The sequence below is a fragment of the Cucurbita pepo genome, chromosome 8, assembly GCF_057944985.1.
Source record: "Cucurbita pepo subsp. pepo isolate OVF chromosome 8, ASM5794498v1, whole genome shotgun sequence".
Classification (NCBI taxonomy): Eukaryota; Viridiplantae; Streptophyta; class Magnoliopsida; order Cucurbitales; family Cucurbitaceae; genus Cucurbita; species Cucurbita pepo.
The window spans coordinates 2,587,501-2,598,915 of NC_141805.1; the positions used below are offsets into that span (position 1 = coordinate 2,587,501).

Consider the following 11,415-nt stretch of genomic DNA (forward strand, 5'->3'; position numbering starts at 1 on the left):
TATACTGCTTCCCACCTCTCCTCTTCCCACACTTTTTCGATGTGGGACGAATTTAGTGCATGCGAGTGCGCGTTGGGCTCTTTCCTTCTGAAGGGCCCAACAGGCTCTCGGAGTGAATCTAAGAGCATCTTCGGCCAATTTTATTATAATTTAGATTATATATATTTAATCGCATCAAAATTAAAAATTGGTTTTATAATGTAAAGATTTAGTTTTTATAGTTTATAAATAAATTTATCCCTAATTTATTAATGCTATATTAAAAAATTTATTCAATTTTAATAAACTTTTTAGGGATAGAATTGTTCCTAAGTTTAAATTACTATTCCGACAGACTCATGAATACGCTAAACTTTTTAATATATTTTATAAGTTTTGTTCGATTCGGGTTAACCTGAGGTTTTTTTCCTATGAACCCAAAATCGAACCGAGTCAATTCGAACTCATGAACCCATATAATTTTGGTTGAGTTGCTCCAATTTATCGAGTTGGATATACACATCTAGCCCTTTGAATTATTCAAGTTAACATAATATATATTGATAATGAATTAACTTTACGACCAGTTGAGAAGGAAATCACACTCTCCATGCCTAATCAGCGCCATTTTCTTTCTCAAGGTGTTCTGGCTCTATTGGATCAAGGCATCTCCTTTCAGCTCTAATACTCCTCATGGTGCTAGATCTTTTAAGTTCCAAAATCGGGGTACAAAAACACAAACATCTCAAGCGTATGGTCCAACGTAATATTTATTTATTTATTTATTTAAAGTATTATGTAATGAATGCATAATATAATGATTTTATATAGTTTTATGCAATTCACCCAAAATAAAAAATTGAGAGGTAATTATTGAAGTAAATAAGAAAGTAAGCATAATTGTAAGATTTAGTGGCATATGATTATAAAAAAAATCATTAACGGTGGTATGAAGTTTGAATCCTAACACTGTAGGTAAGGATAAAGAACATTCTTTCACATTTCAATTAGATCAACAAAATTGCACATTTCCCTATTCAAAAACACCTACATGTCTGTGTATAACCATGTCCAATCTCCTATTTATACTTTTTTTTAATTATAATAAATAAATATTATTGAAGATGAAATGAACTACTGTAAAAACCATGTTAGAACATTGAACGTATGTTCATAAAATATTATAGGATTCGTAAGGATGTTTTATGTTTTTAATAGAAATTATTGATAAAAAAAACTTTCCTAATTCCCCGACAAGGATGGAGACAAGGAAGACTTCCCCGACTCACTCTGTAGACATCCGAGGCATTTTTCACTTAAATATCTAACGATAGTGATGTGATGCAGTCGACCAAAAAATAAACCATATTCGAAGGCAAGCAAGATGTTGCAGTCTCAAAATCCAGAATGATTAAAAATAATGTGGCCAAGAGAGCAGAGAGCAGCTATAGTTTAAAAGCTCTAGAATCTCAGCTTCAAACGAAGTCAAATGGGTACTCAAATTGCTTCCAAAAAAACTCTACACTATCACAGACCACTAAATTAAACTGAAGACAGAAGAAAAACAAAATCTAAATTAAACTTAACTCTCTGTCTGTTCCCTCAACCTTCGGATCGTGCTCCGAACGGTCACGGCACTTGCAGTGCTGCCCAAAACAAAGAAACAAAATCAAAACCTTGAACTGGGTTTGAAAGCACAAATAGCATTGCATAACAAGAACCAATTAAATCTACTCACTTCAACGTGTAGGCACCTCCGGCTTTCACCTTTCCACAGTCCTTGCAACCCCATATCCCAACAGCCTTCCTCTTCACGGCATACTGTTAAGAGTTTGAGACAGAAGTCAGTGATTTGAATCTTGAAATTTAATAAGTACCACCGAAATGTCATCTTTTATCAGAAGTTCAGAGAATTGTTATACTGATGGCAAGCAGTTTTCTATAAATAGGAAAAGTTTTCTAGCATTGTTGTGGAACCAAAGTTTTAAAAGGATAATAAAGCTTATCTCAAAGGAAGACTAACTTTTGGCCTCAGGACTTGCACCTCTATGAAAATGCACCGATGCTTAAAGTCTCTACACTAGATGATTAGAAAAATAATACTAATTTTGCCTCATTCTCTAAAATATAAAAGTTCCCGTGGTAACAATTTGAACTATTGCTTCATTTACTAATTAAGCTTTAAAGATGTTAAAGATAACATTTTAGAATTATTAATTAAGTGGTAATCGACGGGGTATATTTTATGTTTTGATACAAGTAATATGTTTAGTAATTCTTGTTCAAACAAATTTAGGAATTGCCTAATGTTTTTCATACAAAAATTGAGGCTTACGCCTCATATCACCTCAAGGTGGCCTTTTAAAACATTGCATGGAACTACTTGTAACCCAAATAGCAGTAAAGTAAAAGCTGAGTAAATAAACTTACCTTTCCACAGAACTCGCAGAAGTATTTGCTGTGCTGACTGACTTCCATCTTCTTAATCTGCTTCCTCAAACTAGCACCATATCTGGTACCTGGTACAGAAGACCGATAATAAACCAATTACAAACATAACTAAGCATATCATAATGTACACAAACGTGAACAGAAAAGGATAGAGGAACAAGAGGCTCTTGAAAAGCTCCCAATCAATTTAAAACTATTGCGCAACTAGTCAAGCCATATGTCAACTTTGTTGAAGGCGGCTCTTCTTTAGAAATCATCATTCAATAATCTCTTATCAATCCACAACTTACACCAGTTGCTCTAATATAAGGCGTACAGATTAAATTTCACGGCTAGTAAAAGCATAAGATGTTAGCACATACCGTATTTGCCGACAATGCCAGCCTTCTTGGTTCTCTTCGTCTGCGATTATACAGGAAATCAAAATAAGCACAAGGTAGAAATCGCTACAGAAAACAACCATAAATATATATATATTCGGTGAACAATCGTCCCAAAGAAGTCCTCTCAAGACATGTTTAATTCTCTCTTCGAATAGAACTGGAAGTAGACCCGTAGTGAAAATATACAAAATCAAAGAAAAACAGATAATCGTAAGTTATCTAACCTAATTGCTAGATTAAATCTAGTTTTAACTACGTGAGATCCATGAAACCGAATTGATTATCCTCTACCACAGAGCGACCTATTTTCCTTCCCAGCGTTTCATCTATCAGAAGAACGAACCTCAAGGTTTTGATTCTAGTTCATTAATCTCTCCTCGCAAATTAATCCTACAGGCTACAGACATCATCTCTCACCTTCGAACCTTCTAAAAGAACTTCAAATTTCCAGAAACAAGAAAGTAGTAAAGAAAATCATGAAATCCGTAAGAGAGATAGAGTACCATTGTTGAAACCTTCGAGCAACAAGGACACCTCTGGAGAGACGCTGGTGCAGAGACTGAACGGCCAAGCGGGAAAACCCTAGTTTTTCTCTGGCTGTTTATATAGCCCCCGACGAAATACTAAATTCGTTTCTGGCCCAACCTTTGGTTTCGGGTTTTAAAGCCCATTTTCATGAGCTTGGGTTTGTTTGGCTTAGTTGGGTATATAGCTCTTATCAAGGTGTACATTCAACCCGACAACTTGGACCAACCCAACCCGAACTATAAGGGTAGGGTTGGGTTGGATTAGTATTCTGGGTTGGGTTGGGTTCATTTTTTTGAACCCAAGCTGACTCAGTTCGGTTTCGAGTTCATGAGACAAAACCTTCAAATTGACTTTGACTGGCTCAGTTCGGTTTCGAATTCATGACACAAAACCTTTGGGTTGAGCCTAGCCAAATAAAAATGCATATAACATATTAAGAAACTTACGGTAATAATGGGTTTGTTATCGGTACTGTTTGCTGCCTTTTGTTCATGTTTTGAGGCCGTTCAAAAAACTACTCTCTTTTTAATATAACAATATGGGATCTCACAGTCCATCTCCCTTTAGGCATCAGTGTCTTTGACGACACATCATCTGGTGTCCACCTCCATTCAGAGCTCAGCATCCTCGCTAGCACACTGCCTCGGTGTCTAGGTCTGATACCATTTATAACAGCTTAAGAGAGACCACTAGTATAAGTATAATAATAATAATAATAATTAAATGTCAAATATTCAAAAAGAAATAATATTTAAATTTGAAAGAAAACAAAACAAAGTGAATTACTCCACTCCACTCCAACCAACGGAATTCCAATAGTTTTGCTTCATCTTCCCCTCTGCTCTCTCTTCCTTCTTCTGTTGAAAAATTCCAAGTTCTGTACGCTCTCTCTCTCTCTCTCTCTCTATGACCAAGTCCAAATACACACAAAGATTTCAGATGTCCACATTTGATTTGTAAGTTTTGTTTCAATCCAATGCAGATTGTCGTTTCATGGATGAGTTTTGATTTTTTTAGATTCAGTTCTCAATGTGGTTTTCATCAGTTCTTGCTGCGATTTGTTGCACAGGAAGAAGAATCGGTTCGGTAATTGCTGTAATCCTCAGCATTCTGTTGAATGTTTCTATTTAGGCCTTTATATAGCTAGCTAATTTGTTCGTTATCGTGATTTGAATTCCATAAACTCTCAAAATGTCGCTGCGTCGAAGCCGGTAGAGTGTATTTCGAGTATTGTTCTCACAATCGAGACATTAGGAAGAATGACGATTGCAATTTCGGGAAATCATTGCGTCTGTAGTGACCTGAAAGGGAAATTCCTGTATTTTGAACTACGAAGTTATGATTTATAGAAACTAGAAAGAGAAAAAAACTTAAGAACTTACTATTCTTTTTCTTCTTTTTATAGATTATACTTAAGAATCTCCAAAACATGGTAGACAAATCAGACAAGGATGTCTCCTATTGGTAATGAATTCGTTAATCTCTACGCGTTTGTATAACCCTTTTGTTTTCTTTATTTTGCACTGATATAGTTGTTTGGAAATGGTCGCTCGTCTTGATTCTGATTTGCAGGTTGCCTAAGCCTAAATCTAGAATTGATATGCAGTTCCATGTCCGTGGGGTGCCCTTTACTTTGGAAAGGGTGAGAATGTGGGAGTCTGGATTTAGATACATATTTGTTTTGCTCAAATCTCTGTGATCTTTTAGTTATCTTTATAGTTTTTCTACAGGATATCATAGTAGAAAAGTCGGCCAAGATCGTGGAGATACTGAACGAGCAATCCGATGACAGTATCTATCAGTTCCTCAGAAACATACCAGCTCATCCTAAGACATTTGAACTTGTTGCAAGGTTCTGCCATGGGTTTGAACTGCAAATGTCATGTGAGAATGTGCTTCCTTTAGCATGTCTTGCTTTCTATCTGGGGATGACTGAAAGTCACAGCCCAAATAATCTGTTGAGCAAAGCAGTTACCTTCTTTGAACAGAGAATCCTCCCCAGCTGGAATGAAACTATTAAGGCTTTTCTTACAACAGAAGATATCATACAACAGGCAGTGGATACAGGCCTTGTTGGTGAATGTATTGAGTCTTTGGTTTGTAAGGCCGTGAATGATCCATACCTCCTCGGTGAACCGCTTGTGAATTTTGTAAATGATGAACTCAGCGAGGATGACGAGTTTCATCACAAGCCCAGTGCAAGAAGAAAGCTCTTTGTTTCTGAATGGCAGTCGGAGGATTTGACAATTCTGCCTCTTTCGTTATATGAATTAACCATTCATTCTATGAACCAGCATGCTGTACCGCCGAGATTTGTAGCCGCATCCCTTTTGAAGTATGCAAAGAAGTGGGTTTTTTACAGTGCTAAAGGAGATAAAAAAATGTCGCTATGCAAAACAAACCATCAGAGGGAAGTCATGGAAGCAGTGGAGAGGCTACTGCCTCATCAGAAGGGACTATTTCCTTGCACAATACTGTTTGAAATGCTTCGTTTTGCCATTCATTTGGAAGCTAATGTTGGCTGTAGGAATGGACTCGAGTTGAGGATAGGAAAGCAGCTTGATCAAGCTACAGCAAGTGATCTTTTAATACCTTCTCGAGACTATGCTAAGGAAATGCATTACGATATCGAGTGCGTGAAGCGGATTATAAAGCACTTCTATAGAGATTATAACTCAAATATGGAAGGACTAACTGCGGTGGCGAGACTCATTGAGGAGTTTTTGATTGAGGTTGCCAGTGACAGAGATTTGGAGATAAGTGCATTTGTTTCATTAGTTGAAATGTCAAGTGCAGCATCAATGGGAACTGATAGGAGCTCCGATGGAATATACAGGGCTATAGATATATACCTGGACAAGCATAGCTACTTGACTGAATCTGAAAAAGAAGAAGTGTGCAGAGGGCTGGACTACCATAGGATGTCGGCTGAAACTTGTGAACACGCAGCCAAGAATCAGCGATTGCCATTAAGGATAGTGGTCCAAGTGCTATTTTTGGTGCAATTGCAACTCCGCGATGCGATCACGAGGGAGATGCAGGGTCCTGACAACAGATTGACACAGGACGAGGTCGAAAAGGACGAAAGAGAGTTGGCCATAAATGATGGAGTACAAAAAAGTGAAATGGAGAAAATGAGCAACAAGGTGATGGAACTAGAGAAAGAATGTCATATGATGAGGAAAGAGATTGAGGAAGGCTGCATCCACATGGTGAAAAAGGAGAAGACAAGCATGTGGAGAGAAATGAAGAGAAAGTTTGGTTGCATAAACAAGATGAACAACTGCAATTGCCAAGTTAAAAAGAAAAAGGTTCATCCAAAACTATGGCCTTGACTAACAGACAACTGATCCATCCATAAACTCTTCTGTAATTATTCGATTACATGCTTCTGCATTATCATTCTAATGGCCCTATTTTAGTGAATAAATCTCCTAGTTTATGGGCATTAAGCCAAAATTTTCCCCAAGGTAACTGTTCTTTTGCCACCTTGCTTTTCCAGCATCATGTCATTTACCTTACAACATGCAGATTTGGAATTGTCGACAAAAAGAACAGAGTTTATTGAAGTTTTTTTGATAGAATAAGAATGATGCTTCATAGAGCACTTCACTGAGATACCAGTGATAATAACTAAGTGCATGTATCTTATTGGTTATTTCTTAAACAATCACCACATAGTTCAGTGAAAAGGAGAAGTAGAATGATATAGGAAAAGGTACTTAGAATTGGAGTTGTTATTATATATTTTGCCTCCTTTAGTATCTCCAAAATCAATAAATATTCAAGCAAGGGGCCAGAATTCTGGTGACAATGATGGAAGGATACCCAGTGGTCCATTTTCAGCAAAATTCCCTCAATCTTTTTCAAAGTTGAGATGTATCTTTCAGCACGCCAGTTTAGCCAATCAAGGTATGACCTCTCTCTCTCTCTCTCTCCTTCTGGGTTTCAAATCAAAATCTGAAAAGTTTAGGCCAACATCTTCATTCTCCAAACATTGAGATATTGAGAAAGTAAGCTATTTGTCAACAGGTATGCACCTAACTTGAGACCATTTCTCCTTCAAATTATAGTTGAAATGGTTTAATCAAGAGTTAACCCATCTGATAAAGCATCAATCTCAGCCTCAGAAATGGAGGTTGAGATTTAGGCAATGTAGTTTGCCTGTATTTCTAGTTCTTTACTTTATTAATTTGTGCAACTTTTCTTTTTCCTTATTATATAGATATGGTACTTAAGCTTTGTCTGATTTAGATGGCTTTTCTTTATGTTAGTAATCTGATATCAGTACTTCTGCTGAGACATGTTTTGATTTATAAGCTCAAACTTCACATGGAAGAATAGTATAGAGCATAAATTTTAAAATTTAAATATTGAAATAAAGTTTAACGAAGTGAAATTTGATAGTCCTGCATAGATTCTGACAACTCTGCATACCGCAACAAAGTGAAAAGAGCATAATTGACAGTAGAAAATGGCTAAGCATTGTGACAATTCTTAGGCTTCAGAAACACACTTCCTTGAGTTAAAAACGTGTAGAACTCAACTGGTTCAGACAATTCTGATCAGTTACCCTCAGCAATATCCCAAAAAGAAAAGGAAAGAAAAGAAAAGAGGAATTCTTTACTAAAGCTTTTACAGAATATGATCCATGAGTAACTTCTTTGAAGAGGCTTGTAAATTGTGAAATGTTTGTTCAAATTTAGTTCATTTTGTTTGCTAATCTGGTATAAATCTGGGATTCTTCTGTGATTTCACCAATATATTACAAAAATAAGAGTGATTTCTTTTTTCAAATTTTGTACAGTTTGTAAATCTACTTTCAACTGGGAATGATGCAACTCTTCCCTTTCCAATTCCCATAATTTGTAAAACCCAGCTTCCCAGTTGAGATAGATCTATGCATTTCCAAGTTGGAAACTCTGGAATGGCAATCCTCTTGAACAAATGCTTTTGAAGATCCAATCCCCATTTGTAATTCATCTTCTTCTACCTCTTCCTCGCTATCTTGACTGGCTCTCAGTATGTCAGCAACAGAAACCTGCCCTTGCCATGATAAAGAATTCAAGGAAACTGACCTTCTAAATGGCTGAACAGCATTATCTTGTCTTATTTGATGAATCATGATGTCTCTTGGCTCTGAATCTTGATTATCTGATACAAAACTTTGCCTTTGATTCTTGGAAGAAACACCATCATTTTCAAGCCCCAAAACAGCAGTTTCTTGGCTGCTGACTGTTAAATCCGGCAAATCTTGAACCACCACAACAACTACTGTGTCATTGCTTCTGTGCTGATACTGAAAATTATATGAATTTAAATGTTCTGTTCTTTGAATTTCCTGAGTTGGGGGTGGGAAAAGATTGATGGGTGAGATGTTGGAGCGGCAGAGAGGGCAAGTTGAGTGAGATTTGAGCCATGTGTCAATACAAGGAAGATGAAAGGCATGGCTGCACTTTGGCAGAAGCCTTAAACTCTCATTTTCTTCAAACTCACTCAAACAAACTGAGCAATCTGTGCCTTCAACTAACCCATCTCCTCTTTTGTACTTGCAGACTGTGATAGATTTGATGAGAGCCTCATCCAGGCCTGCCGGAGGAGGAGGAGCTTGGAGCTGGTTTTCATGGCGGATTTGAGAAAGATTTTCTTCATCATCCATTTCCATGTTGGAGTTGGAGGTGGTAGCTCTGTTCCTGCAATACTTGGAGATGATGGTGTAGTAGCTTACCAAAATGAAGGCGCTGGCCAAGATTCCAATGATGGCTATGATAAGAGGGGAGAAATCAGTGCCAGAATCGCTATTGGTTCCATAGCCAAAAGGTGGAGGTGGTGGGAAGATGATGTAACACCACTGAGGGCAATATATGCTGCAAATCTCTAAAGAACAGTCCCTGTATGCATATGGCTGCCATTGATTTGAGTTTCCCACAGAACCCATTCTCCTCTACCACTCGTAGATCTTGCAGGTACCCCTATTCTCTCTTTTTTCATATGTTTATGTGGTAGGAGAGAGAGAGAGAGAGAGAGAGAGAGAGAGAGAGAGAAGGAAGAGGAGTGAGAGAGAAAGAGAGTGTTTTGAGGGGTGGAGGGCAGAAGAAAAAGAGACCAAAATTGGGGGGACTTGGATGCAAAGGAAAGTAAAGTTGGAGGAGGAGGTTGGAAATTGTTATATCAGCTATCTCTCTCCTCTCTTTCTCTCTCTTCAATTCTTGTCCTTTCCTTTTACTTTTCTCTTTTTCAAGTCTTGTTCTTCAAAAACATGCCTTCTTCAACAAAGAGATATTGTCAATATTGGTTTGTCTAAATTCCTTGTGTGTGAGAGTTTAGGTTTCACGCAAAGCTAAATGATATCAAATTTTCCTTTGACGAAGGGAAGAAGATGAGTGTAGTTGTGGGTTTCATAAAGCTCGGCGAACCTCCGAGTCGGTGGGTCGGGTTGTAAATGTTTTAACCCGAATAACTCAACACCCAACCTCTACGGTTTGAGTTGGATTATTAACTTATTTGAGTGTTGGTGTGAGTTTCATAAAGTTTGGTGAACCTCCGAATCGGTGGGCCGGGTTGTAAATGTTTCAACCCGAACAACTCAACCCAATTCAACTCAAACCGTACCAGTTGGGTGTTGAGTCTGATCAAATTTTTTATGGAAATAGACTGACTATAGGAGATATTCATTGGTTTGTACACGAATGCATGAGCAACTCAACCCAAATATCCGTGAACTCTAAGTCAATGGGTGAAATCTCTAAATTATAGATTACTAAAATCTATGTTTTCGAGAAGGATAATCAACTCCACAAATATCGGTGAACTCTGAGTCAATGGGTTGGGTTGTAAAATTTTCAACCCGAACAACTCAACCCAATTCAAATAAGTTGATAACCCAACTCAAACCGTATAGGTTGGGTGTTGAGTAGTAAATTTTTTTATGGAAATAGATTGACTACTCTGGAGATATTCGTGTTACTTCGTCTGCACCAGTTTGTACACTAATGCATTAGTTATACCGAGTACTCAGTAAATTATAGACCATTGAAGTTTGGGTTTTCGAGGAGGACAATCAACTCCATAAATATCACCGTGGGTTGGGTTGTAAATTTTTCAACCCCAACAACTCAAACCGTACAGATTGGATGTTGATTCGATCAAATTTTTGGGTCAAATTTTTTATGGAAATAGATTGACTATCGGAGATATTCATGTTACTCTGTCTGCATTGAGTTATACACGAATGCGTGAGTTATACCGAGTATTGAATAAATTATACACCACTGAAATTTGCGTTTTCGAGAAGGACAATCACAATCAACTCCGTAAACATCAATCGAAACTTGAACTCTTGTATAGGTATACAATTTGAGCAAACACGACAATCGAAATAGCGGTAAGTGTAAGAAAGAAAAGTTGGTGAATTTAGGTAAGACAAACCCATTGGAACCATAAAAATCTCTTCCTATCAATTCATGCTCTATTTATACCCCATCTCTATTGATTAATATTTAATTTACATGAGATTATAAGCATAATTTAAAATATTTAAATATTAATATATTTTATATTTTCACAATTTTGTCTCAGGTGATTATAATATAATAATCCATCCCCAATAACCCCATTTATTGAAACCTAATTTTATATTATTTTTTAAACTTCAATTATTATCAAATCATTTTATGGATTTTTGTGACTCTGATTCTCTCTCTAAATCTCAATCACAAAATAATTTAATATTAAAATAAAAGTTCAATTAAATAAAAAGATAATCTCACCACATATTATTAGTATTATTATTATAATATTAAATTTTATTATTAATAGACATTTTTGTCACATTATAATAAATAAATATATCAGCTCGGAAAAAAAAAAGAAGAAAAAAACAGGCTTCCTACCGAAGCTCATATCAGATGGAAGCCATCACGTGCAATCACGTGATTGTGTGACGTGGCTAGTTTTTATTGGTGTGGTAGTTGAACGAGAGGAGACTTCCAGAAATTTGCCTATGTGGAAGATAATTTAATTCCAAGAAAATATAAATTATATTTTTTTTTATATAGGTTTTATAAAATTAATT

At 36.6% G+C, this 11,415-nt stretch overlaps 3 protein-coding genes across 14 annotated transcripts; 1 reads left to right on the top strand and 2 right to left on the bottom strand.

The window, feature by feature from the left end:
- Positions 1–1,366: 1,366 nt before the first annotated feature.
- Positions 1,367–3,443, bottom strand: LOC111799743 (large ribosomal subunit protein eL43). Its single transcript, XM_023683202.2, has 5 exons — positions 3,317–3,443; positions 2,793–2,832; positions 2,410–2,498; positions 1,718–1,800; positions 1,367–1,625 (listed from the first exon to the last, which is right to left on the bottom strand). Exons 1-5 carry the CDS (start codon positions 3,317–3,319, stop codon positions 1,562–1,564), a joined length of 279 nt encoding a protein of 92 aa, XP_023538970.1. The 5' UTR covers positions 3,320–3,443; the 3' UTR covers positions 1,367–1,561.
- A 688-nt stretch (positions 3,444–4,131) lies between these two features.
- On the top strand, positions 4,132–6,815 carry LOC111800584 (BTB/POZ domain-containing protein At5g17580). 12 transcript variants are annotated; one of them, XM_087126396.1, is made up of 5 exons: positions 4,132–4,297; positions 4,365–4,436; positions 4,550–4,805; positions 4,914–4,983; positions 5,072–6,815. In XM_087126396.1, the coding sequence occupies exons 3-5, from the start codon at positions 4,771–4,773 to the stop codon at positions 6,674–6,676; spliced, it is 1,710 nt and encodes a 569-aa protein (XP_086982522.1). In that variant the 5' UTR covers positions 4,132–4,297; positions 4,365–4,436; positions 4,550–4,770; the 3' UTR covers positions 6,677–6,815. The 12 variants fall into 12 exon arrangements, with proteins under 12 accessions (XP_086982522.1, XP_023540112.2, XP_023540109.2 ...); XM_023684344.2 differs by having other exon boundaries at positions 4,365–4,427; XM_023684341.2 differs by having other exon boundaries at positions 4,365–4,427; positions 4,747–4,805.
- Positions 6,816–7,993: 1,178 nt separating this feature from the next.
- LOC111800586 (RING-H2 finger protein ATL51-like) lies at positions 7,994–9,404 on the bottom strand. Its single transcript, XM_023684353.2, has one exon. It carries the CDS (start codon positions 9,277–9,279, stop codon positions 8,164–8,166), a length of 1,116 nt encoding a protein of 371 aa, XP_023540121.2. The 5' UTR covers positions 9,280–9,404; the 3' UTR covers positions 7,994–8,163.
- Between the last annotated feature and the right edge of the window lie 2,011 nt (positions 9,405–11,415).

Excerpts from the sequence above, each read along its gene's own strand:
- LOC111799743 (XM_023683202.2), bottom strand. Across the intron at positions 1,801-2,409 it reads TCTGCGAGTTCTGTGGAAAG|TATGCCGTGAAGAGGAAGGC; the intron begins GTAAGTTTATTT and ends AACTCTTAACAG. Across the intron at positions 1,626-1,717 it reads GGAGGTGCCTACACGTTGAA|CACTGCAAGTGCCGTGACCG; the intron begins GTGAGTAGATTT and ends TGTTTTGGGCAG.
- LOC111800584 (XM_023684341.2), top strand. The coding sequence starts at position 4,371 with ATGTGGTTTTCATCAGTTCTTGCTGCGATTTGTTGCACAGGAAGAAGA. Across the intron at positions 4,428-4,746 it reads CAGGAAGAAGAATCGGTTCG|ATTATACTTAAGAATCTCCA; the intron begins GTAATTGCTGTA and ends TTCTTTTTATAG. Across the intron at positions 4,984-5,071 it reads TGCCCTTTACTTTGGAAAGG|GATATCATAGTAGAAAAGTC; the intron begins GTGAGAATGTGG and ends GTTTTTCTACAG.
- LOC111800586 (XM_023684353.2), bottom strand. The coding sequence starts at position 9,279 with ATGGGTTCTGTGGGAAACTCAAATCAATGGCAGCCATATGCATACAGG.